We start from the raw sequence: 27,516 nt of genomic DNA, 5'->3' as shown, positions 1-27,516 counted from the left end.
CATATGGTTAATACGGACATTTGTTTGGCATGACTTAATTTTTGTAATGACTTTTGTATTTCTTGCTTTCTCAATGACCAAGGGGAGGGAGAGAATCCGGAATTGAAAACAAAGTTAAATTTTTTTGAAAAAGCAAATTGAGCAGAGCCAGAATTGATTGAAAGGCTAGACCTAGAATGTAGCCCATAAATAATTCGATGTCACCTTGGAAGTTTTTTTTTTAATCATTCACTTCAGATAGCTAATAGTAGAAAAAATGCTGGGCCTGGAGTGAGGAAGCTCTATATTCAGATCCATTTCTAAACAGTATTTGATTCTGAACAAATCACTTAACCTCTGTCTACCAATGTTTCCTTAATTGAAAATAGGGAAAATGGCAATGCCTACCTCCCAAGGTTTCTGTGAAGATCAAATGAGATAAGATTTGTAAAGCATAGTAGGCACTTATCCTTCCTTCATTTGGATATTCATAGATGGTTTATTTATCAGCTTTGTGATCTCACAAATGGGAGGCATTGCAAACATACTGGATATTGGATTCAGATTACAAAAGTTCTTAACAAACTTTGGGCCAAATATATGATAACTAAGAAAATAACCTTCATAAGCATAAGGTCTGGAAAGTATGACCAGAAAGTAGTTGTTTGTATAAGATCTGGTTTTAGTGGGCTGTGAACTCTCCTTGTCTAGTGTGAGATGAGAGCCAAGGAAGCTAATGCCCTCTAGCTACATTCAGAGGAAGCAGTATCCAGTACTAGGGAGGTGATGTTTCTGTCCTTCATCCTGGTCAGACTCCATCTGAAGTATTATATTGCATTTTATGAAGAACATTAATAACGTGGAAAGGGAAAAGTCCAGAGAGGAGCAGCTAGGATAAGGAAGGACCTCAAGTTCATGCCATCTGAGAATGGATTGAAGGAGTTGGGAAAGTTTAGCCTTGGGAAGACTGCATATTCAGGTTTTTGAAAGAACATAGCATGGAAGAAAGTTTGGAATTGTTTTGATTGATTGATGATGTTTGTCTTCATTCTTGAAGAAGACCATGATATCATGGAGGTGATGCCATTGTAAGGGACTGTTGTGTGGGGGAGTATTGTAAATTTTCATCACCTGGCACCAAAGCTTTATTTACTGGTTGATTGAAGAGTACAATGGGAGTGGGAGTGGATCAGGGACTGGGGGGGATATTTAAGCACTTGTATTTGGTCTAATAAACAGAGATCTTGGAGAACTTTAGGGAGAACCTAAAGGAGAACTTGTCATCCTTGTCTCCCACCCCTTCAATGTTCACCTGGGTAAGGATAAGCTAGCTGGCAGGAACCTAACACTTCCTGAGCAGCTATGACATGCCATGACATGCATGTGAAGTAGATTTGAGAGAGAGATGCTGTGCAAAGTCACCAAGTCACCAGCCTCACTTTCTCCTCCAGAGTCATCTGAGTCCATTGGAGGAGACAACTGGAGATGGCCCTGGATTGCAATGACCTTTTGAAAGCTATGTCTTTCCCAGGTCACTGTGTGACCAAGGCAACTGCTTGGGCCACAAAAGGTGGAACCAGGAGTAAGGAAGGGGAAGTTGAAAAGAGGAATATTTCAGTTTGATGAAAAGAAAAACTTCCTTACAACTATACAGCTATACAAAAATACCTTAGGAAGAATCTAGGTAGAGCACTGGTCCTAGAGTCATGAAGACCTGAGTTCAAGTATGGACTGATACACTTACTAGCTGTGTGACTCTGACCCGTAGTTTCCCCAACTGTAAAATGAGAATAATTATAGTACCTATCCTCTCAGGGTTGTTGTGAGAATCAAATAAAATAATACTGTTTTTGTAATGCACTTAGGACAATGTCTGATCTGCACTTGGTGCTATATAATGCTATATAATGTTTCAAAGGTTGAATGAACACTTTGAGTATGATATAGTGGGAATTCTTGTTTAGATACAGATTGAACTAGATATCTGCTGAGGTTGTGTCCAGCACTAGGATTGTGAGATTGAGTCACTAATGACAATTCAACCATTCACTTCCTATGTAACCTTGGGGCAAGTCTCAACCTCAGTCTCAGTTTCCAAATATGCTGCCTCCCCCCCCCCAATCTCCCCGTCTCCTCCTGCTAAAAATAGATGTTGGTCTTAGAGGGTCAGAGCTCTAGAATCGGTGTCTAGTTGACAGGCTGTGGAAACTCTCCCTTCCCAAGAATTTGGAGCAAAACCCACTTCAGAGGGTTCATGGAATGGAGATGAGGTAACTTATCACAGCTTTTCATTCTGTTCATGCTCTAAAAACTGCATAGGAGGGAAGTAAGACACCCCATGCTTTCATCTTTTCTGACTAAGCAAGAAGACCCAGGTGTTTATATCAAGACCATCCTGGTGATGAGCCAAGGTCATGTAGGCTGAAAAGCAGCTAAGCTCACTATGAGACAACTGAATGAGGGAAAAGCAGGGGTTAGGGAGGAACTAATAAGAACAAAGGGAACCTTTTTTTTTAGGTTTTTGTGAGATAGTGGGGTTAAGTGACTAGCCTAAAGTCACATAGCTAGGTAATTATTGTCTGAGGCCAAATTTGAACTCGGGTCCTCTTGACTCCAGGGCTGGTGCTCTATTTATGGAGCTACCTAGCTGCCCCAGCAAAGGGAACTTTTTGTAATGATCTCCTGGTAAAGGCCATTATAGAGAAAATATTTCTTCTCTTGTCTCATAAATACCTAAATTTCATCTAGTATACACAGCTTTTGTTAAGCTTGTCTCTGACCATAAAGTAGCAGATTGTTGTCTTGTGTAGATCCAGAGGACGGGGTCATGAAATAAGGTGTACAAAACTATTGGAACCTTTTCTATAAACTCCTTTGTTGGTTACCATGGATACTGACAATACAATGCTTGTTTGGGCTAATGAAAAATCTATCACTCTGATAAAGGCTGAACTGTTTCTGACAACTGTGCGTTAAATTAATCCTGCCATTCTTGACAGTCAATTTGAACTACGTAGATTTTCTTGTTGATAATGTAAAAAGTGGTGACAATATTGTTTTTTTTCAGGAGGTAATCCAGAATATTTTCAGTAAATATATACCAAACTCAACTTAGTACTAGGCTTCTAATATAGGTTGTCTGTGAAAAACCACCCAACCAATCAATCCACTCTTCAAAATGAACAGCCTGAATGTGAGTCTCTGGTGAAGTTGGGTACATACTATAAAGCAGAGCATGCAATTCAAACCTAAGCATGGGAGGGCATGTGGGGGGGGGCTGGTGAAGCAAGGCCCATATTTCATTCATTTCATTCCTGGGCATTACTGTTTGGTCAATCTAAACATTTACTTTGATGTGCATGTTCAGAGAGGCTGGGTCTATAGTAACTTGGTTCCCCTCCTATGATTTTTAGTCAAGTTATTTCTATTTGAGTATCAGGGAACAAGTAGAATATTGCTATGTCAGACACATATTGCAATCCCATTTCATCAAAAAAATGTCAAAGCAGGCATGCCTGTTTTGGGAGAAGTCACCTGGAGAATGCAAAGATGTCACTGGTCTCTGGCCACCATAAGATCAAACAGGAAGCATCTGTGGACTCTAGGGACAGCATATTAATGCAGCCTTACTGGCAGAATTGTTGGGTGAGGTGGTAGGTTTTAAATAAAAAAATATTCTGCCAAAATATTTAAATGAGAATAATCTCTTAAAAAACTGCCACAGTCCTGGAGATGGAGAGTAAGAATACTGATTAACAGTAAATTTGGAATTCAAAGACTTTCTCATATCCCTTCTCACAGATGACCAGGACAATAATCCAGCTGGAAAAATGGAGCATTTCTGGTTACCAGGCTTTTCTGCCTGTGAAGGAGGTGAGCTTAGGGCTTAACCAGATTGGGTGGAGCATTTGGCGCAGGCTTCTTTCACCATAGCCAAAGGACCTTTCTTAATTGTACTCCTAGGAAACAGCTTGGAAATCACCTAGCACACCTCCCAAGGTTTATTTTTCATAGGATCACAAACAAAAAAAAAGAACCCATTAGGTACCGAATGAGTTTGTCTGTCTTTGATAATCTGTCTAAAGTACTTTACAATCCGTGAAAAGCCTATATATAAATGTGAGGCACTTTGTATACTAGTTCTATCAGATGATCCAAGTGCTTGTTTCTCTGTGGTCTCTAGGCTGTGAGAGCTGTCAGCCATATCCAGGCTGAAGCTGGAGCCCCCTTCTCCAGGCTGTACTCAAGACAGAAAATCACAAGAGTCAAACCTTAGGGATTTCATCTTCTACTTGGAGCAGGAAAGAAAAACAAGTCACTCTCTTTTGCTCTATCGAGTCTTGCTAAATAAAGCCAATCATTTTCCTAGCTTCCTCAGAGGGAAGCTCAGTGCAACATTTAAAATCTGTCATTTTCATGTCCTTTCTCTTCGTTTTCTTGGATGTCAGGGTTAGGTTTGTGTACAAATTAGGATGCAATAAATCCTTCCAGCCAGAAACCAAGGCAAAAAATAAAACAAAAAGAATGTGCAAAAGGTTTCCAAGTGCTGAAGCCTGGCTGGGTCTTGAACACCTCCTTATCCCTCTGGGGCTGGGGCTCTGGACACTTCTGCCAATGGAGCATTTCCCCTAAGGCTAAGCCCCTTCTTACCAATTAACCATCGCCAAACCTAGCTTGGTTTCAGATACATTTTTAATTTCAGCTTTATACCATTCTGAGTGGTCTGCATTGTATTCCCCACACTAGGACAGGGGCTAGGCCCTCAGCATGAGTTCTAAGCATTGGTGGTTTAGCTGTGGACCTTCTGAGCTGCCTTATTACCTCTTTCCCCTAGTTGTCTATTTCTACATAACTTTTTCCATATTCCCAACAGGTAGTTAGTAATAGTAATCAAGAGGGGATGGTATTTTTGGTATAAAATATCTTTTATTTATTGTGAGGAGTACAGGCTAACTGTTGAAGGATGGATTTTAAAGTTGTGTACTGACTTTTAAAGTCATCGTCACACTAATTGGCGGTATATTCCTGTGTGAGGACAACCATGCCCTTTCAGGATGCTGGCAGAGTGATGTGGGATCCCTTTGCTCAACCATCTTTTACATTTTTGACCATATTTTGAGAATGCCTCATTTGAGAGGCCAAGTTTTTTGAGAGAACAATTGTAAAAGCATAGGTAGAATTCTGTCCAATAGTTTTAAAACAATAATTTTTTTAAGGTTTATGAAAAGTAGGGGGGGCAACAACCCATTGATGTTTGCTGTTATTTAGCCAAAAGATTATTCACAAGGTATTCAGACCAGTATGTGTAAAAATATGTTTTAAATGTATTGATAATTTGTACATATTGTTTACAAAGACCTTATGTTTATTAGAATTGTTTTTTGACAATTTCTGTACATTATTCAGAAGTTCCCCAATTTATGTGAAAAATGTATTTCCATGTTTGTACTTACTTTTATAAAGAAATAAAACACATTCAGTGACATACAGTTATTTGTTCTCAATTATGATTGTGTCACATTTTCTTATTTTACCCACTGGTCAGAAATATATTTTCAGATCAAAAATATTAAGACAATAACCACAGCATAATAACAACCCTCAAATCTTTAGCAGTTGAAGTTCTGCTGGGCTTCAGTCTTTCTCTAAGCCAGATATGGTCTCACAAAACCACCAACAAAGTTGGGTGCCTGAAAAGTCAAGGAAGACACACAGTGCCGCCTTATCTACAGCACTCCATCCAATAAACATGGGCCTAATGTTCTCTATTCCTCCTTCTCCTTCAGACACTGGAGTCAAGAAATGGGAGATAGGGAAACCAGAGTTTTTTTGTTGTTGAGTAAAAAGAAAATCCAAACAATTTTGTTAAGAAAATTTTTTTTTCTGCAGAATTTGAATTATTGTGGGCTCTTTAGAATAGCACTCTGGTCTACACTGTCCTTTCCCGGAGGTGTTGACTGTTTTGTGTTAATAGGCAGGGAGCAAGACTCCTAATTCAATCTATGTTGCTATCACTGAGCACAACTATTATAAACATGGAAATTAGCTCTGGTGGGCGTGGCTGTTAGAACAGGAAAGAGATAGGAGGGATAGGGAAAAATGGAGATTTAAAAAACAACAAAAAAAAACCCTCTTAAAAATAAAAAAAAATACAAAAGCATTCAAAATCGGTGAACAGAACTGCTAGCTTAAATGACCATATCCTAGTTTAAACATTTTTCCTTGGAAAAAAATGTACTTCTCCTAACGGAGTAATTGCTTCCCTACATCTTCCTCTGTGTTAGGGCTGTTTGCAGCTAATGTTGGGGTGATATGGGCCAAACCATATGCACAATGTGTGTGCTCTGACTAACCTAACTGAGCCCATGAGGCTTTATGATGAGCCTTCACACACAGAGCTCTAAATAGCTGCTCTGTAGGGCCAAAAGAATACTGTCAACACCAACTGAAAGAAGTAGAGAAAAAGCAAATCCCAAATATTTTAAACTTACTTTAAAAAAATTAAACACTGTGGAAAAAGTTTTCTGCCTATTGTTTTCAGCCTGGGTTTCCATTTGCCTTTTCCAAATGAAGTACTGATGAGATGTAGTTAACCTTTACAGCTTCCCAGAATTTCCTTTTTTGGAGCAAGACTAGAATGCAGCACCTCAGTTACCACAAGATAGGAGGGGGTGACTGGAATGAAGGGAGTAGACTGAAGTGTACCTCAATACTCAGGTCTACGAAATAACACCAAGAACACAATACCCACCACCCCCACCCAGCGGATGGATGAAGCCAATTATTTCTCTGGTTAAACCAAACAAATCTCAAGAAAATTCAACCTACACTGATTTCTGGGACGGAACATGGGAGACAAGGGTTAATCCTCAGGACTGCATTTCAGTCTGTTAGAGAAATGTTTATGGCATGAAGTATTGTGTAAGGAATACACGACAATATACATTAGGATCTTTACAATATTAAATGCATAATATACAACTCTACAGGTATCTTACAGAGGAAGGTGAGTGGTGTGCCATCTGTTCAGCTATGGAAGGATGGGGAAGCTTTTTCCATCAGTGAGAGTATAAAGTATCACACTATATAAAATCAAAGAAGGAGCAGCTTAGCTTTACAGCCCCCAAAACACCAGACAGGGCTGGCTCAGTACCTGTTTGCACAAGGGAAGGAACAGGCCCTCGAGGGGCTCGTTTGTTTCCATTCTAGGTCTACATTGTTTCTGTCAAATTCATCTTCCGGACTGAGGGGTCCGGGATCACCAGAAGAGCTCAGTCCCTCTCCTTAATGACCACGTTTGTCTAAGAACAGTTTAATTAAAATTCAGTGTCTACAACAGGATTCTATAAATTAATGTGGGAGAAACTAAATTGTGATTAGCGCACGAATTAGTGACTGAGGCCCCCAATCATGCCACACGGCAATGAGCAGGATTTCACAGAACGCTATTTATAGGCTGGCACCTGCAAACATAGTGCTGTCTCCTGAGTTACAGAAGCGGCTGCTGCTCAAGTCAGAAGAGATGATAACTGTTTTCATTAAAGAAACATTGTAGGGGCCAAATGAAAGGGGTGGGGAGAGACCTTCCCTAAAGAGACAGATACATAGCAGAAGGGCACGGATGCCATCAGTATTTCAAAAATACATTTAAATTAAGAGAAAAAAAGAAACAAAGATATGTCCTGTCCTGCAGTGCTAGAGCATAAAGGGCGGTTCTTTTGACTAAAGCTCAAGACAGAGTGTGTGCTGACTCCAGCCCCCCCCACATACATATACACCCACCCCCCTTCTCGCCCCTGCAGGGGCACCAGGACCTGAGATGCCCACACATACAAGTATAATGTGGAGAAGACAGGATTGGCATCTTCCTTGGTTTGCTTTGCTAATATGAAAGCTTCCATATTTTGGCCTTGGTTTTGGGGCCGCTCCCAAGGTGGATCTTACTTTTGAAAAACAGGCCACAATTAGTCACACTGACAGTTTCCTTTTTTAAAAGTATTGAGCACCAGATAAATATGCATTGGTCATTGTCTGTTTCTCCAACCTCGGCAGAGAAGCCACTTTCATTTTAAATATTGTAGAAAAATAAGCCATTTACTAGCATGAACAATCACAGACATCAGACACACGCATGGAGATGTGGAGCATGTCCGGTGAGACAGATGCCTCGGATGAGGCAAGGTGCAGCACAGTGTCACACTGGCCTTAGCCCCTCCCAGGCCTTTCCGCACGGGTCAGGAGGGGGATGGGTATTCGGAAAGGCTGTCAACTGGGCTCCTTCCACACTGATCTTGTCACCAAAGCCCAATCAAACACCCCAGAGCACTGGGTAAGTGCTGGTCAGGTCCAACGTCGCCGATGCTCTGAAGAAATTGCATTCGATCACATTCCTGCAAAAACTCTTGTCCATCTGCCAGGCATGCTCTGGGGCTTTACAGTGAGGACTGAGTGGATGACCACCATTTTGCTGGCCAAGGGCTCCACACCCAAGTTGCTAACACTGTTTTCCGACCTTTTGGTGCATCCCATGGGGTGACTCAGCACCAAGATGGCGATGGAGGGCCTAGTCCAGGGGCTCCTGCTTTATCCGAATTGTAGTAGGAGCCTGCTGAAGCCGTCTGTCCTGCCGACACAGCATATATTCACTGAACTGAGAGGAATCCACCCCTCCCCCACAGCTTGCTGCCACGCTAAAGCCCTTCTGAAACAGTCTTTCGAGGACCTGTGAAATCAGAAACAAGACAGAATCAGCACTGCCCCATGACCCACAGACTCACTACCCATGACCCAGAACCCAGCACTGAGCTCTGGAAAGAAACCCAAGAATCAAAGTTCTAGGGTCAGAATGTAACACCTCATTTGAAATGAGGACACTGGGTAGAAACCCAAGTTAATCCAACACACAAATCCTGTATCTGACAGTTGGAGGCTTTTGGAGAGTAGCTCCAAAGTGTAAGGAGGTGTGTGTGTCCCTTGGATGAGTTTTAAGGGTGTAGGGCCTATTGGGAGCAGGACCTCACGGGCTGGCCCCAAGGAGCTAAGGTAGCATGTGGCTATACCAGAGTCTCTGAAGCCCTGGGAGCAAATTACTGTCCAGTGCTTATTAGTCAGTGATTTCACAGGTCCGTGGGCCTCTGGCTCCTTCCGAGGGGGTCCCAGTCAGTGTTCCTGGGGTCTCCCCTATGAGCTGGGCCTCTCTGCCTGAGTTAATGACTTGGAAATTCCAGGGGACAGCAAAGCTCCCAGCCAGGACTAGCCTTCTCATCCAGAACTCTTTTCCCCAGACCCTACCTACAACTAGTCAGACATACAAATTCCAGACAGTTTTCCCTGAGCTGAGAGGGGAGGACTGACGACCCTGCCAAATAATTAAGGCTCATATAAACGATAGAGATGCTGCCCAGGGCTGCAATCTGCACTCAGCTGTGAGCTCCTGGAGCCACAGCCGGCAGGGCCTGGAGGCAGGAGGAGTCCAGCTGGTGCCCGGGGCCGGAGGGAAGAGATGTCCATGTGTCCAGACACTCAACTCTTCCCATGAGAGGCTTGGGGGAATCCAGGGCACTTCACCCTAGGCAGTGACAGACGCTGGGACCGGGAGGGATAAGATGGACAAGCAGAAGGAATGGTCAGAGACCCTTTTTACTGGACCAAAAAACCACTAACCCTCCACCCCCTTCTTCCCTATTCTATTTCACTCTCCAGAAATGCCTCAGGCCTGGGCTCAGGAAAAGGATTATCTAACAAGGCACCAATTCAGCAACTTATCATCCTCTGACCTTAGAAACTCCTGACCTGTCCTAGGAGATGCAGAATTGGTCAGGAGCCACAGGATGCACAGGCTGCATGGGCAGATGGCCAGACAAAGCCTCGCAGAGACTGGGACCCTGGGGTATATTTCCTCAAGTAACATTTCACACACACACACACACACACACACACACACACACACACCCCTCTGAACTACTGGCTCCACACAGAATTTACACACCTCCTTTCCTCCCCTAGAAATGAATGAGGGGCTGAAGACATCAGAAGGCATTTCAATCCCTACTAAGCAAACCTCCAAAACCATCCTATTTCAAACCTTTTACAATCTCTATAGGGACAGGGACTGAAACTATGGTTTCATAGATCCGAGAAATTCCCTCAACCAATTTTTGGCCCATTTCCTGAAACTTATAGTCAGGGAGATACCTAGAGTATTGAAAGGTTAAGTGATTTGTCTAGGGTCATGCACAGGCTAGTATGTGACCGACGTAGGATTTGAACCTAGTTCTTCCTGGTTTCATATTAAAAAAAAAGATTTGGATGAAGTGACCTCAAAGAAATCGACTTTATATGCATGTGTGTCTCTGCATGTATATGTTAGATGTAGGAATACATCACATATGTCTTAAGGACTTCATCTCCATAAGATGTTCCACATATGTCAATGAGATATAGTTGGTGTGTAATGTCCATTAATAGTTACGGTGCAATGCTATGACTAAACTAAAGAATGTAGGCCTTAACTGACTTAAGTATATCTGCTGAGCAGCACTGACTCACATGGCCTGAACCCCAAGAAGTCAGATGCCAGGATGTTCCCTGGCAGATCCCAAGCTGAGAAATTTCAACCTTGAGGAAAATCTAGGATTAGATGTCCTGGAGGCAATCTGGGGTTATGAGACTTCCCCTAATTCATCTTTCTTTGATTCTCTTCCCTCACTTCCCCAGAACTCCCCAGCCGTGGGCCTTGAACTCCTTCAGTCTTGTCTCTTCCCAGTTTTAAAACCTTCTTCTGTTTGTTCAGTTCAATCTCCATGTTCACGTCTAGACTCTGTTCTATCCTCTTCCTGGTACCTATTTAATTTTGAACCTAACATGGGGCTCTGAGTGTCAAATGAAGCACATTTGGTTGAAAATACTTTGGGCCATTTTTATAGAACATCCTTTTGCCAAAAAAAAAAGTGCAGAGATCAATTTTTTTAAGTCCATCCCGCAGGCACCATCACTTAATTATGAGGGAGACATAAATTATGCATCGACACATTGTTGCCTTCTCTGGAAATGGCACAGAGGCTTCTGGGGTTTGGGCAATTCAGTCTCTATCTCTGTCTCTCTGTCTCTTGCCTTTCTTTCTCAGTCTTCCATCAGGTTTGTATGGGAATGAACAGAACCCCAAGACTCTTATTCAGAAAACCTAACTCTATTTCTTATTGGGGTGGGAGGAAATGGGAGGGAGAAGAATGGGAGGGGGCCTTTTTGATCAGTTTATATCAAGATGGGCTGGGGGGAAGGAAATATGTAAGTCACTGTGGGGTCAGACAGAGCAAGAAAAGCTAATCGCATTGCCAGGAGGCTGAGAGTGTCACCAACAGAGCCTGGGGCCAGTGACAGGGTGAGTGACCACCAGTGGGCATGTGGTCAGCACAAGTTGTGTGCCTGGGTCTCACCTGGACGGAATTGAGGCGGCAATAGCCATTCAGTGGGAAGCGGATGACGTGTGTGGGGTCCTGGTTCCAGCCAGCATTGACAGAGTTGCACATGACGTCGCCGGTCTCTGGGAAGACTTCCTCGATAAGTGCCTTCTCCCCACTGAGGGCGATGCGCTCGCCGAGATCAGGGGTCACCCGAACCACAAGGCATTCACAGGCTTGGCCACGGCGCCGCTGCTCTTGTTCCTGCTTCCAGCGGTCCAACTCCCTTACCATTGGCTGCAGTTGGTAGTAACGTGCCTCTTCATACAGGAGGCTGAAATCCTGTAGACCAAGGGGGAAGGAAGGACATGCATTGTTCTGACCTAATTGCCATCCAACCCTAGGGTCAGTAAGGGGCTTCTGGGAAGGCTGCTCAAACTAAATTTTACAAGAAACTAAAGGTGATTCACCCACATCAGATCAGTAAGAGACTTAAGATCAAATAGGTCCTGTGCTATGGAAGACTGATGGGGAGGAAAGGAACAACCTCTCTGTTTGCTGGGACCCAGCTCCTTGGCCATGAGCCTGCTCTGTGCCAGGCCTATATCTGTCAAGGGAAGAGCCCTGAATGAAGTGGCCTCCTGGGATGCTCTCAGTCTTGGTGCTCTTAATTTGTGTCTGAAAGTTAGGCCAGTCAGAGCCTCCAGGCTACCCACACCCTCCCAAAGTCCCCTGAATATATATACCTTCCTAGATAGGCCCCATCACAAAAAAAGCCTTCAACTACATAGGTCCTTTTCCTCATGGGGCTCTGTCTCCAGAATAGTATTTCCTTTGTTAGGCAAGAGCTTTACAACATTTAAAAATGATTTAATTTGGATTGTGATCCTTCCTCCCAAATAACCTGGGACTTCATACTAGGACAAGCCTGAGGCCACTGCCTATTGGGTGGAGGTCAGTGTTGCCACTCCCAAGATTACCAAATTGTGAGGACACCCTGATAAACAAATAAGCTACAAATATGAGAAAATAGAATTAGTTTAGAAAAAAACCAATTTAGCTTTTGGCTTCATCGTTTAACTTTTATGGTATCCATGACAACCAGTGGGCCATTTATTAAATCACAGCATCCCTGTATTGTCTTGTGTCGGGCGGACCATGATGGAGTTGCCTGAGCACACACAGGTCAGCAGCCAGCCTTCATTCAGTCATGTAGTAACCCTAGCCAACCCCCACCCACCTCACCTTGAAGTCATCTGGCAGTAGGAGTTTTGATGTTCGAAGGAAGCTGAGGACATATCTGAATATCTCCCCATCCCGATCAATGAAATAGTGTTGTTTCAGACTGTCTAGTACGATGGGCTCTGTGCCATTGAATAGACGACTTATCCTGAGATAAAGGAAAGAAAAGTGGTTGGAAAGGAAGACACCAGGATGTATGAGTTGGAATCACAACTTGAACTATGAAACTGGTAGGTCTGAAGATACTGAAGATTAAGACTTGGAAGGGACCTTAGAAGTCGTCTAACCTAACACCTTTCATTTTACAGAATGAGGCCTACAAGGGACATTTGCTCAAGTTAGAGACCATCCAGAATTGAGTTCCGAACCCAGGTTGTCCAACTCCAAATCCAATGTTCTTCCTATCATGCAACATTACATCCCAAGGTCTTGGATGACTACTTTGGAGGAAGGTATGGCAGAATATAGGAATGGGAGCAACTCTATTTATTTGTATATACCTGGAGATGGACAACATTGCTCCCAATAGACACATTCAAATGCTTCATGTACACAAAGAGGAAGAGATTGAAAGATGTTATGGTGACAGAGGTTGGCATGAAGGAGGATGAAGTGCATGTCCTTATTTGTGGGCATACTTAAGGATACTCAGACCATGGATGCCAAAACAGAGAATCAAAGACTACCTGTCATACTAATAAGTAAATTGTTCTCCTTAGGGAGCATCGCCTCTGACTCCAATTGGAAGGAATCGAAGTAGTTACAAGGAAGAATTTCTTCAACTCTGTTCTATTTGTGTAGAAGGGTAGTGACCAGGGTCTAGCCATAGAAGAGCATTTACTATCCTAAAAGGCTCCCTTCTGGGATATAAACCCAGAGAGTCAATAATGGAGCTTTGGGGAATTCTTCAATAGCCTTTGTACCACTATCTAAGCCTCCAATTCTTTGGAGAAAAGAGGGAGGTCTAAGAGACATTGGATTTTTAGGCAAATCCATTTTTAATGAAGTGAAAATTAAAGTTGTAAAAGTCATCATTTGATACCAACTTAAATGTGAGACCAAAGCCTTAGAATGAGGCTGGCCACACTTTTCTAAGTGAAATACTTCTGAGTTCAATTTATTGAAAAATAATTTTCTGGGTGGCTAGGTGGCACAGTGGATAAAGCACCGGCCCTAGAGTCAGGAGTACCTGGGTTCAAATCCAGTCTCAGACACTTAACAATTACCTAGCTGTGTGGCCTTGGGCAAGCCACTTAACCCCATTTGCCTTGCAAAAAAACCTAAAAAAAAAAATAATTTTCTAAAACTTCCACCAGTAAACCTTAGAAAACAGCCACTTCAGGATAGGGCTCTTGCACAAGGTAATTTAACAAAAAAGACTAACTTGAGATTCAGAAGGCCCTAGTTAGATCCATAATATGCCAAGATAGGAGGGCAAGATCTTTGATCAGTATTCTCCTTGTATCTCCCCCTGCTCCATGCTGGGAACAGACAGATATTGTGGTCCATGACTGCCCTCCCTACTTGTTCTCCCCTGCCACACTCACACACCTTCAGCCAAGCTAGGATCATGTACCTATATTAGTGTCTTTACTTTCCCCTCAAGCCTCGCATTTGGGAAAGTAGGTTTACCAGATTATCCTGGGAGAGGGAAGCCCTGGCAAGTATAAGGACAGACCAATGGACCACATGGATGGCAGGCACTTCTGCTGTCATGGAGACAGCCTCTCAAGACTGACTAGGGCAAATGTGAGAATGCAGAGTCACTGAAGAGCAGAAATTTTAACTCTCATTTCCTAAATGCATGTTCCCCAAGGGGCTTTTGCCTGCTTCTAAAGAGGCCCAGCTCCCACATGCAATGGGAGCTCCAAATAACTCAAGGAAGTCTTTCGTGTCCTATTTCCTTCTCATGAATCATGTCCATGCATACCCAGCCAGTCAGCTTCTCAGTGGCTAGTATGTTCTGCTCTATGCATGTTCTTTCTAAGTCTTTCATGGGACTCAATGCACCCCATAAGGTTGAAGACAGAAAAACGAGAGGGATCTGGGCTTAGTCCTTACAGTGAAGGGGGTATATAAGAGCTCAGTGTGTGTCTGAATGTAGGGAGTTCAGTTCTGACAACAGTGAAGGAGTGACCTCTGTTCAGTCCCTTTATCTAGTGAAGGAAGGACCTCAGTTCAGTTCACCTCTACAGTGTCAAATTAACCTCATGTTTCTGGGGAAATTACCAATACCTGGATAAGACCCAAGTTTGCAGAGCCTGGACTTACAAGGCCGGGGCAGATGGGTCACAACCTTGCTTGCTATCATATCACATATTTAAGACGGTCTTTGGACAGATGCCTCTCATCCATAGAATCTTATGAGTAAGAAAAAGCCCAATGAAACCATATAATTCAGATAGTGGAACCAAAAATCTAAAACTAATCATGGCCTCAGAAACCAACTACCCCAATCCCTCCATTTTACAGATGAGAAAACTGAGGCCTGAGAAGGAAGTAACTTCCCCAAGGTCACATAGGTAGTAATCATCAAAAACAGGATTTGAACTTAAGACATTTGAACTTTTACTTCAATTCTTTTTTTCTTCATATAGAGGAAAAATGAAATCCAGAGACAGGACATAACTAGATCAGAGTCGCATGCACATTAGAGGCAGATCTGGAATTTGAGGCCAAAGTGTCCTTACTCCTAGTCTCTACCACAAGGCTCCATCTCTGCTTAGAGCATCAGTCTTTCATCAGGAGATAAGGCTCATCTGGCGGGGGTGGGGTGGGGGGGGTAACTATTTGAGGATTGATGAGCTTAGCACTGATTTTTGGGTATTATAGTCAAGTCCTGCCTCCTAAATATTTTACAGACATATCAAGAATATAAACACCAGGGAATAAGCATGCCTTATCATTCCCTAAAAAAGAATACCAAGGCTAGTGAGTGTAATGCCCAATGAAGGAAAAATGGCTCAACCCTAGGGAACCTATCATTCATTCACTGGTGTACATTCTGATGGGGAAGGAGGTAACAGTAGTAAAAGATAGCAGCCTGGGTTACTGATGCCAAAGTCATGGATTTTCCATCTCTAAACAGTACCCGAACTGAGCCTAAAACCCCAAAACAGACTGACCTAACAAAGGCTACTAATAGAGGTTGCCAACTCTGCTCCCATGTGCAGAGAAACCCTTGTCCAACAGACTGAGCCTTACCCTCCAATATCATTCTAGACTCTGACCCTGGCTATAGAATGACTCTTAAAAGAATTAAGTTTAGAAGGGACTTTCAAGGTCATCTAGTCTAATTTCTTCATTTTGCAGATAAAAAAGTAGGCTCTAAGGGGCAGTTAGGTGATGTAGTGGACAAAACACCGGCCCTGGAGTCAGGAGTACCTGGGTTCAAATCCGGTCTCAAACACTTAATTACCTAGCTGTGTGGCCTTGGGCAAGCCACTTAACCCCGTTTGCCTTGCAAACACCTAAAAAATAAAATAAAATAAAATAAAGAAAGTAGGTTCTAACCACTGTCACAGACTTGACTTGCTACCTTGTCAGTGGTCTTGTGAACAGATGAGTGTGGATGACCACCGGTAATGCTATGGGGATGCTATGAGGAGATAGGGGGAACACTCTGGGAGAATTGAAAGGACTGAAAAAAAAAAACTCTTAGAGAGAAGCAATGAGAACCTTACACAGGAACAGTAGGGTTGTTATTGAGGATAATGGAGAAATTTGAAAGAACAGTGAGGATACTATGTTGAGACACATGGAAGATATGGGTGGGCAGCAAGTGGATTACAGGAAACCAGAGTCATAACAAGGAAGATGGGGCAGGGCTCTCCCTTTGTTACTTCATTGACTACTCCTAGGACCTCTGGGGATCTATGGGATATAAGAGACAGATGATACACAGCCAACCTGCATTCAAGTTCTTGTCACCATGAGCATACTATAAACTAAAGTAAGAGGACTGGGAGACTTGTGAAGTTGAGGGCCAGTGGAGTCTCCCTTGATTTCCTTCTTCAAAGAAGCCAGATAGTGTTGATGGTCCCCATAAATCCCTTCTCCCTCAGTGGGTTTCATTGCTCTTTATTCCCCAATTCTCCAATCATTATTGCCATCTCTCACTCTGTCTCATTAACCTTCTTTAAAAGGCATTGATTCTTTTTAAGAATTGGTGCAGAAAGAATAAAAAAATAATAATTGAATAAGGATCAGTTTGAAGGAGATCTGAGACTCCAAAGAGAATTCCAGGGAAGTCAAAGTTTCTATAAATACTCAGTTAAACTTTGTCTTGAGTTCATGGCTATAAGAACACACAGACTAATTATGTGAGAGGGTACATGGTCATAGCATGATGCACATATTGGCCATTTCACAGGGGTGGACAGTCCCTGTGTAGTACATAGACTGATCTGCAGTCATGACAATAACTGGGAAAGAATGCTGGCTTTGGAGGCAGCTGAACTGGGTTTGAACCCCAGGTGCCCCACTTTACACTCATGTGACAAGCAGCAAGACATTTCCTCTTTCGAGGCCTTCATTCTTTCATCTATAAAGTGAGGGTGCTGATCTGGCATCTCTAGCTTCCTTTCTATCGCTAAATCTATATTCCTATATTCCTAATAAGCCACTAGTCATTAATAAGCCACAAAGCCAAGTGAGGTTTCAAATTCTATTCATAAAATAGAACCTGTAGAGAAGGAGCTGCTGGTTATCTGATCATCCTCTCAAAAAGGGATCCATTAACATGGGTTGAACTTTTCCTCAGTGGATAGATTCTTGCCCTAGGTTTCCTGACACCGGTCCCTTTCCTTCTACCAATCAGAAAAGAGAAACCAAAGGTTAACCTTAAGCCAGACACTTGTTCCTAGTATTCTCAGTGGAACCATGGAGGAGAAACTGACTCTGCCACCTCTGAACCCTGCTCCAATGCCATCCCATCTCATCGTCACCATTTAGCCTTCTTAACTTCCTTCAAAGCTCAGCTCACACATCATTTCCTAGAGAAAGCCTCTCCCTAAACCTCAACTTTCAATTCCCAGCATCCATCTAAAAATTTTGTTTTTATTCTTGAGTGGATATATTGTTTCCTCTTTTAATCGAATATAAACTGGAGGGTTAAAAACTGTCCTATTTTTGTCTTTGTATCCCTAGTACAAGGTAGACAAGGGGCATATAGTAAATGCTTGGTGAATGGGTGAATTGAATGAAGTCCAAGTTACTGACTTCTTCACTGTGCCAGTGACACTAACAGGTAGGTGGACAGGGGCAGAAAGCCATGCAGGATGACAGACCAATAGGCAGACAGGCAGGCAGATGGGCAGGTAGGTGGCCAGGCACACAGGTGGCACTTCAGGCAATAGGCTGGGAGGCTCATGGAGGGGAGGTCTTACAAATGTGATCAGTGTGCCTTATGGCAGTGACATCGCCCCAGTGGGCAGGCAGCATTTGTAGAGGATTCATGAATTTGCAGCCACAGCTGCCCACATAAAAAGAAGCAGTTAAGAGGAAAAACATAATCTGCTATTCTAAGGTTTCCCCACAAATGCAGGCAGGTAACCTAGAGCTTCACTGTGCTTGCACGAACATGTGGATTCCTGTCACGCTGACCAGGAGCCATGTGGAGGCACCTACATACGCTATTATGTCAGCATATATATATATATATATATATATATATATATATATATGTATATATATGGACATGGGCACACCTATCCATGTGGCTCCTTATTAAGCCACAGTATCTGCAGGTAGTCCTGTGCCCTTGTATGTGTGTGTATTCACAGTTAAAACAGTTTGTTCCCTCTGTTACAGCCTCCCTGCTCATATGGGACCAACCACACACCAAAATTCATTAGTTAGCGAGCATGCTCCAAAGGCTGAAGCCTCTTAAAAATCAGCAATAAAATCCCCTCCCAGGGTGGCTAAGTGTCATAGTGGATAAAGCACCGGCCTTGCAGTCAGGAGTACCTGGGTTCAAATCCGGTCTCAGACACTTAATGATTACCTAGCTGTGAGGCCTTGGGCAAGCCACTTAACCCCATTTGCCTTGCAAAAACCTAAAAAAACAAAAACAAGAACAAAAAAAGCCCCCCCCCCCCCCCCCCCCCACTGCAAGAATCTCTCAGGCTCTCAGGCTGATGATCTAGGGCAGAGAGAGAGGGAGGGAAGATCTGGATGTCAATATGAGTTTCAAATCCAGGGTCACTGTGAGTGAACATTCAACTGACCTCATCTCCTGGATTTAGGCTCAGAGCTTCTGTCCTCTTTCTTGCAATACGCTCTCCCTCTGTAGCCCCCATCAGCACACAACTTGAAAACTCTTCCCATTTCCCCTGACTACTCAGTTGTGATTATATCACAAAAGCAGTTTTGCTATTCTCAGGGAAGCTATTCCACAGAGCGTTGTGGGCAAAGGTTTTATTAATTTAACTCAAAAACGTCGTCAACTGATTAAGGGTTGATCTATCTAAAACAACTCGGGAAAGCAGCAGACGGCAAAATTGAAATTAAATACCTAAACTCTGTCTCTCTTTATAGACACATCTCACTATGTGTGTGGCTTTGCACAGATCCAGATCACCTCTTCCATTGCTTGTTGACATGGGTCACAAAAGGAGACTGCTATCCTACAGGGCAGCTATAAATGATTCCCTAACAATCCTTAGAGTTCAGAACAACCACTCTGGTCTAAGTGAGAGGCAGAACTGAACCAAAGCCTTTCTGATCACCAACAAATGAGTCAACAATCCCCTAGGTTTCATCTCCAGCTGACATACTTTGATGGGATACACCATGGAAGTTTCTATTAAATATGCTTATTCCTGGAAGTGTCAAAAGGGATTTCCTCAAAGCTGTGGGAACAGATGTGAGGCTTGTCACACAGCCACTCTAGTGCCAATGCACGCTCTCTCATCTTCTCTGCAAATGTCCATCCTCATGTGCTATAAATTCTCCTTTACTGGGAGGAAATAATTCTTTGCAATCAGACCTTCAGAACATCCCACTATACAAGTTTTCTAAGCAAGTCACTTGGCATTTGGGACATAAATGAACAGACATCCCAGGTTAATTTTTCTTGAATAAGTAACTCAAGCAACCTATTGATTAATTAATTAATTTTGCAAGGCAATAGGGTTAAGTGGCTTGCCCAAGACCCACATAGCTAGGTAATTATTAAGTGTCTGAGGCTGGATTTGAACTCAGGTACTCCTGACTCCAGGGCTGGTGCTCTATCTACTGTGCCACCAAGCTGCCCCCTACTTTAATTTAATTTAAATTAATTTAAATTAATGAGACTCTCCTTTTGTGTCCAGACTTGGGAAGATTCTATGTTGCCCTACCTGGGCACCAGAGCCTTCCTGGTCCCTATGATGCCAGATGGGGCCAGGGAAAGACAGTGAACTTGCTTACTACTTGTAAGGACTAACCCTTTGGGCTTCGGTTTCTTTGTAAAACAAGGGGATTAGATTAGATAACTTCTAAGTTATTTTTCCAATTCTAGATTGATGATCCTATGACTCTGATCCCAATGTCAAAGGCTTTAATCTTCAACTTCAGGGAATGGGCTTCCATGGACATTCCTATTACTATTGATAAGAAGGAAATCTCAGGCCCAATGTGAGGTGCAGTTGTACTCCCCTGGCATAGGAACCCAGGAAACATTTAACAAGCAAATTTTGGATAAGAAAAGAACATCTAGGGGGCAACTAGGTGGCTCAATGGACAGAGCAATGACTCTGGAGTCAGGACGACCTGAGTTCAAATTTGGTCTGAGATACTTAATAATTACTTAGCTGTGTGACCTTGGACAAGTCACTTAACTCCATTGCCTTTCAAAAAAAAAGAACATCCAAAAGAATGCCAAAGAATGGACCTAAGAAGAGGGACAGGACTGAAACAGAAATTGTGCCTCAAAGGGTTCATTTATCTCTTCTTCTGAAAAGATGAGGGTGATGATGGAAGTCAATGTTTATATGGTTTGCAAAGTGCTTTACAAATATTATCTCGTTTGATCCTCACAATAAACTTCGGGGACAGGTACTATTTTCCCCATTTAATAGAAAAGTAAACTCAAGCAATCAAAGGTGAAGTGATTTGCCCTGGGTCACTGTTATAATAGGTTATCTATTTGAACGCCGGTCTTCTGATTCCAGGTCTAGCACTCTCTACTAATTGCACGCCTGTAGATGATCCACAATAATTTATTTTAAATGGTTAAAGTTTTTGTTGAAAACTGAATATATTCTGGGTATGTGAGGGGACAATAGGGAAGTAACTTCCCAAATGTTCCCATCAAAGACAGACCCAAGCAGCTAAATCCAAGATACAATTCTGACATTTCCTCATCCGTCATCATGGCTTCTCCAAATAGTCAGTCCTGCTTTTTAGAATGATGCCAAAGATATCGCACCAGGGCCTCAGCATCCCACCTCATTTTTCTGTTGAGATACCATTGAACTTTTCAATCACAAAGATTTCTAGCAAGTAAATGTTTACCAAAAGAAAGAAACTTGGTTGAAGTTCCCCAAAGGGTTAAGTTCTGCAATGGTATGAAATGACCTTTGACAGCTCAGTAATTAGCATGTTTTACAAAAAAGCATACACAATGGTGAGTAGAGTTCAAGACTGCCCAGTGGGTGTTGAGTAGCACAAGCTGCTCAGAGGAGTGTGTGACTGGCCATCTAGGGCCAGAAAAGAATGACAATGCAATTGCATAGACAGAGTGATGTTCAAAAGAGGCTTCCTCCAAGTGATGCAGCCCCAATGGCAGGTACCATAGGACCTATCAGTTCTGATGCAAAGCCACTTTTCAAAAACAAAACTTTGTTCCCAAAGAACTATCTTTCCTCATGCCAATAACCACCAGAGCGTCTGTACCACCAGGTGCTCTAAATATTGTCTCCTATAATACCCAATAATGGGGGGGGGGGATTACTTGTCTGAGCTCCCAGGACACAGCTGTCTCAAGAGGATGTCCTCAACCCCAGGCAGATGTAATATATGGAAGAAGAAGTTTCTCTGACCCATCATTAAGCACATGGTGAAAGAGAAAAGTCTCCTTTCACTTGTTGCCAGCCAGGTATATGGCCAAAAAAAAAAAAAAGCAGCAAGGTTTTCCTTACCTGGAGTCCGGATATTTGGTGAGGGTAGCCAGACTGCTGGTGTACATGTGTCCCCCTACGTCAATATGCACAGGAGCGTTGGACTTGGTAAGCTGAGCTGGGAGAGGGATTCCCTGAGCTGCCAGGGGAGAAACTGGGGACCGTGTGAGAGAGAGTCGGGACATGCTTCTTCCCTCCTATGAATACAAACAAAACAACAGAACAGTTTTTCTTTAGTGTAGCTGCGGATTTCCTTTATTTCTGGTGTGATCACAGATCTAATCAGATCACTTTTGCATCTGCCTGATCACATATTCAGCTGACAAATTATTGCCACCACTGTAATTAAGTGTATTTGCATCATTTTCTTCAAAGTACCAGAGGGTAAGAAAAAGATGCTTATTAGCAATAAGAAATCAAGAAAAAAAATTTTTCAAGGTGTCAGCCTCCAGGGGCATAAAACAAACTGCAAAATCCTAATTAAAGGTCGCGGGCTTATGTGTTAGATGTGAAATATCCCCTGACAAACGAATCACCAATTTGTGAATTGGGATTCAGGGGTTTTTGCAAGTTTGTCTCAGTAACGAGACACCTCTAAATTAGTGACTTCCTCAGCACCCCAGGCAGTGAGTTTATATATGTAGTAAATTTCACATCAAACTAGGAGTATTTTTGTTTTAAAAATATATATAATAGGCATGCCAGATCAATACCTATCGTTTGGGTTTCACCACTGAATGGAAGGAAAGAAAGCACAGAGTCCTGAGCAGGAGGGAATCTTGTGCTTCCACTGAGACAAGAGATAGAAAGAACCAGGCATCTTCCTCCTTTCACAGCCTTTATCAGAACTGACATGGGAAAAGAGAAATCATCATACCCAATAATCATTGAGTATCTATCCTTCCATATATAGATTCCAGAATATTTGTGGTAAATTCTAACAAAATAGAAAGGTAAGTGACTTGTCTGCAACCATAAAATGGAGCTCTGTCTTTAGAAAGTCACTCTCAATTTTGTGGAAATCCAGACACTTGCATTCTCTACTACTGGGAAGTCTTTCCTTCCACCTAGTGCAGTCCAGCAGTGCAACTCCTCTCATTCTCCATGCCCATTCACCACCCCAGGTATCGGAAATGAAAGAGAGCCGATTCTCCCCTTCATCAGATTCCAACAAATATTTCCTTCCCCACTGCAGATACCACTTACACAACATACAATAAGATCTGTCACAGAGAACATATGAGCTTCACACAATATCGGATCCATCACAGGCAACATGCATGTATATGTTTTAGAGAGTCTCACGTCTATCATGTCTGTTACCAACTGTAAAGCAACATATGCTCAGCATTATCGTTATAAAACATTTCAGAGCCTAATCTAATTTTCCTGGTATTTTGTTTTGCAGTCATGCTCCCAAGCATGGACTCTCTTACATCAGCAAAGGACTTTACAATCCACAGTTCACCGTGAATATCTACTTCTACTTTCCCACCTCTCAGTGAAGCCCAAGCTGTCACCTGGAATCTGGATTTCCCTCTCATTGGGACAGACTTTTCTCAGCACACTCCTCCATCCAGACTTCTGAACAATCCCATCAAAAGACAAGACCCAGGGTAGAAGAAAAAACCTCACATGGGGCCCTTTAATGAAGTGTCAGAGCAGCTGAGAAAATGTGACTTTTGTCCCCAGAACAACTCCCCCCTCTTTCCCAATGACAGCAGTCTTTCTCTTCATATATAGAGAGGGAGATCAGAACAGCCTCCAGCACTTAGTCATCAGCAGCACCAAATCTAAATCCATTGTCTTAGACACTGGCCTCTCCCATAGGGGTACCCTAAGGCAGAAGGTACAAAGCTTGCCCTCCCTGCCCATCTCTAGCAAGGTCATAATCATAAAGTAGAGGACATTTATAAACAGGTCCCATTACATACAGAAATACTAGATTAAAGCAGAGACAAGGCAAACAGCAAAATGAAAACAACAGATGCCTGGGAAGGCATCTCTGCAAGTATAGCTGGTTTTTCTCTTCTGTGCCCTATATCCTCACCACTGCTATCCCCATTTCAAGTAGGGGGTCTATGGGGTCTGCAGAGATGTTGTTTATTATTGCTAAAGATACTGAAGGCACATACGATATTCACACACACACATATACACACCACATATCTGTTCCAGCATTAGTAAAAGATAAAACCTTGCTTGCCTTCTGACATACCTTTCAGGGTCAACTATACATGGGCTCTTTTTATTTTTTATTTTTTGGATTCCAGAAGGATTGGCCAAATAAGATTCAAGGAACCTATGAGAACTAACTTCCTTGCACAGTTTGACATCTAAAAGTCATAACCCTGACAACTAGCTTTAAAATAAAGATGGGGAGTCCACTGGCATGTAGCTGGGCATATTCAAGAATGCTTCACTGCCATGATTTGGCTTCATGTTTATACCAGAAGATCCCTCAGATCTAGAGATTATAGCATTCAGGACCTGTGCACTCAGCATAGAGATTTGATTTATGGGACTTCATTGGAGGGTCTTAAATCCCCAGCTCTGGCTATACATACCACCAGGTCTCCAGAAAAGGAGAAACTAAGAAACTAAAACAGCTCCCATTGGGGATGTAGAATTCTGGCTCAACCTAGGCCAGGGCTTTTAAATTACAGGGGAAAAGTACCAGATGAAGAAAGCTTTTATTTTATATTGCCATTAAGTCATTACTATAGTTCTACAAAATTATTTGTGTCAATTAAGTAGATCCCAAACTTTGCCTGCATTCAACAAATATGAGCTGACATTAAATTAAAATTTAAATAGGATGGGCCTAACCATCACAAAACTTCTTCAAACCCGATTTTCACTTAACCATTTTACAACTCACACACAATTCCCGGGTGGCCGCTAACCAGGACCTTTATGCATAACCCAGACATTATCAGAGCTCCCTCCTGCATGAAAGTTTAAGACCTCCAAGTCTCTACGAGCTATTTCTCATTCGAAATATTAAAAGTAGGTGCCCCAAAAGACAAATAGAAGCTGACTTAGAAACAGCCTCTGCCTGCAGGCTTGCCCTTGTTCCAACTGCAACACCATCCCCTCCCAGAGCACGAGGTAGCCGGTTCAACAGAAACAGAAGACCCTGCCCACAGCAGGCAAACTCGGTAGGGTCTCATTTCCGTAGCCTCCGCCCCTTCCTTTTCCCAACCTCAAACGCACACCTGGTCCCTGTACACCGGGCCTCTGCACACCTGATCACAGCATGCCCCACCACTGGGCTTGCAGGGATGACTGTGTAGCCACTCTCGACGACCATCATTATATACCCAGTCCCCCAGGCACCCGGGGATCGCCTGCCCACCCCCACCCCGTCCCTCCAATCCACCGTCACTCTACAAGCCAATGGCTCCTCGTGCCATCGCTGTAGCCCCCAAACAGCACCATCACTGCACACCGAGCTCTTCTGCCCCAGCTTCTCTTCTTGCCTTTCCAAGGCGGCTGTAGGAGCACGGCTTGTAAAAGCGATTTGCCCGAGCAAAGGGAAATAATCAGAACGCCACGCTCATTTACACACAAAATGAGTTTGTGTCCCATTGTGTTCACAGTTGTTCAGCTCTCTAGGGGTGATTAAACTCGCTGTGCGGCTCCAGCTTGAGATGATTTCACTGAATCGTTTCTCCGTGAAGTTGCTTCTTCGCGAAGCTGTTATTTTAACCATAAAAGGTAAACAGAAGGCGGCGGTGAGAGCGCCGCGGAGCTGCTGGCTGGCCGCGCTGTCGGGGCCCGGGGCGAGGCGCCTGCGGCGGGGGCGCCGAAGGCCCCCGGGGTGCTCCGGGCGCGGGCTCCGGGCCTGCCGCGGCCACCCGGCCGCCGCCTAGGGCGCGCGCCGCCGGATCCCACTCCCGGCAAAGTCCCAGAACTTTGGGGAGGGGCCGGCTCCGGGCCCGGCGGGGAGGGGGGTGGGCGGCGAGGCCCGGGGCACGGCCCGAGGGGGGCTGCGGGGCGGGGGCGGGGGAGGCGAAGTGAGATCCAGGCGCAGGCACTTGGAGAGGCTGCAGATGGGGACTCTCCTAATTAAGGACGTAAGAGCGCTTTGTTCCCAAAGTTTATTGTTGCCGGGATGGAGAAATTAATTGAAACTAATGCTGTTACCCACTCGTGCAGTTTAATTCCTTCATGCGCGTTGGAGACATAAAGAAAACTGCAGGTTTCAGGAGCCGCCTCCCCCGCCCCAGAGGCTGAGTGGGGGAAGGGCACCCCCGGCCGGGCGGCCTCCGCCTGTGTGCACGCGTGTCCCCGGCCTGTGTACACACACATCTGGGCACATGTGCGTGTCCCCGCGCGTGGGCGTGCGTCTCAGCCCGCTGGGTCTCCACGCGGAGACCGGGAGCCGAGACCGTGTCCCTCTTGGGTGGGCAGCCCCGCACCTGGGGTGCTGGTGTCCCCGGCCCTCCGCACTGCGCCCCCCCCCCAAGCCCCTCCACCTCGCGGGGCCCCCGCGACCTCCTCATCCCGCTGCCCCGCGGCGGCCACGAGGCGGGATGGTCCCGGCATGACCGCAGACTTCACTTCTGATCCCTCCCGCGGCAGTTTGGGCGCCAAGCGCTCGCCCAGGGTGGGCTCGGAGCCCGGCCCCGCGCGTGGTCACGGCCCGGGAAGTTTTGGGAGGGGGAGGGGGGGGTGCAGCGAGCCCCCCCCACCCAGCTCCCCGAGCTCCAGCCGAGCCCCCGGGATCGCGGCCGCCCGGGGTCCCCCCTGAGTTCTGCCCCACGTGGGTCTGTCCCTTCTGGCTCCACCACAGGCCAAGCCTTCCCCCCCGGCCCCGCCAGCCCAACTGTGCCCAGGGCCCCGGGGAGGCAGGGCCAAGGCGCTCCCGGGTCCCGCCTCGGAACACGAGTGGACCCCCGGGGGCTAGAGCCCTCTCCGAGCCGCCCCTCCCCCCGCGCGGCCGCGGGTGCCCCGCGCAGGACTAGGCGCGCTCCGGTCCCCGGGGAAGGGGACAAGCTCCGGCCGCCGCGTCCCCGCCCCCGGGGAGGACCCAGGCCCCGACCCCCTCGCCCTCGCCGCCGCCTCCCGCGGGCCGCGCGCCCCCGGGGCCCCTGCCCCGGCCCGGACCCACTCACCGCGGGGAGCCCCCCGCTGGGCCCGGCGGCCCCCGGCCCTCCTCGGCCCCGCGGCGCCGCCAGCCCCGCGCTAGCCCGCCCGGCTCCGCGCCTCCCGCCCTCCCCTGGGCGCGGCCAGGACAGGGGCCACGGCGCGGGCGGGGGGCGGCCCTGCGGCCCGGGAGCCGCGAGCCCCCCCGCCTCCCCCCGCCCGCGGCCTCCGGAGCGACTTTGTCCGAGTTGGGGCGCACGGTCTCCGGAAGGGGGGGCCTCGGCGCCCGGGTCCTTACCTTGGACATGGGAGGCGCGGCGGCGGCGGCGGAGGCGGCGGCGGCGGCGGCGCGGTCACGGGCCCCCCGGCCCTGGCCCCCGCCCGCCTCCTCCTCCCGCCCGCGGCTCGGGGTCTCGCGTGTCCGGGCCGCCCGGGCGCGCTTCTTTCCGCTGCTTTTTGGCTCCTCGGGTCGGTTCGGTCTCGTCCTGTAGTTACTTTCTCCCGAGTCCCCCCCACCCTCCCCCCACCCCTCCCTCCCTCCCCCGGCCCCTCTCTGCGCTGTCCCTCGCGGAACCGGGCAGGGCTGCGCCCCCCCTCCCCTTCCTCCCCCTCCCCTTCCTCCTCTTCTTCCTCTCCCTCCTCCTCCTCTTCCCCGGCCGCCTCCTCTCCCTCCTCCTCCTCCTCCTCCTCCTCCTCCTCCTCGC

At 45.5% G+C, this 27,516-nt stretch overlaps 1 protein-coding gene across 4 annotated transcripts; it reads right to left on the bottom strand.

Moving 5' to 3' along the window:
• On the bottom strand, positions 1-27,176 carry KCTD15 (potassium channel tetramerization domain containing 15). Of its 4 annotated transcripts, none has more exons than XM_074211495.1 (5): positions 27,111-27,176; positions 21,743-21,918; positions 12,624-12,768; positions 11,415-11,720; positions 1-8,701 (listed from the first exon to the last, which is right to left on the bottom strand). In XM_074211495.1, exons 1-5 carry the CDS (start codon positions 27,117-27,119, stop codon positions 8,543-8,545), a joined length of 795 nt encoding a protein of 264 aa, XP_074067596.1. In that variant the 5' UTR covers positions 27,120-27,176; the 3' UTR covers positions 1-8,542. The 4 variants fall into 4 exon arrangements, with proteins under 4 accessions (XP_074067596.1, XP_074067597.1, XP_074067599.1 ...); XM_074211496.1 differs by lacking the exon at positions 27,111-27,176 and adding an exon at positions 26,842-26,910; XM_074211498.1 differs by lacking the exon at positions 27,111-27,176 and adding an exon at positions 25,293-25,453.
• Between the last annotated feature and the right edge of the window lie 340 nt (positions 27,177-27,516).

This window comes from Macrotis lagotis, chromosome 1 (assembly GCF_037893015.1).
Source record: "Macrotis lagotis isolate mMagLag1 chromosome 1, bilby.v1.9.chrom.fasta, whole genome shotgun sequence".
Classification (NCBI taxonomy): domain Eukaryota; kingdom Metazoa; phylum Chordata; class Mammalia; order Peramelemorphia; family Peramelidae; genus Macrotis; species Macrotis lagotis.
The sequence above is the reverse complement of the archived record's forward strand: the minus strand, read 5'-3'. Positions and strand labels throughout refer to the sequence as shown.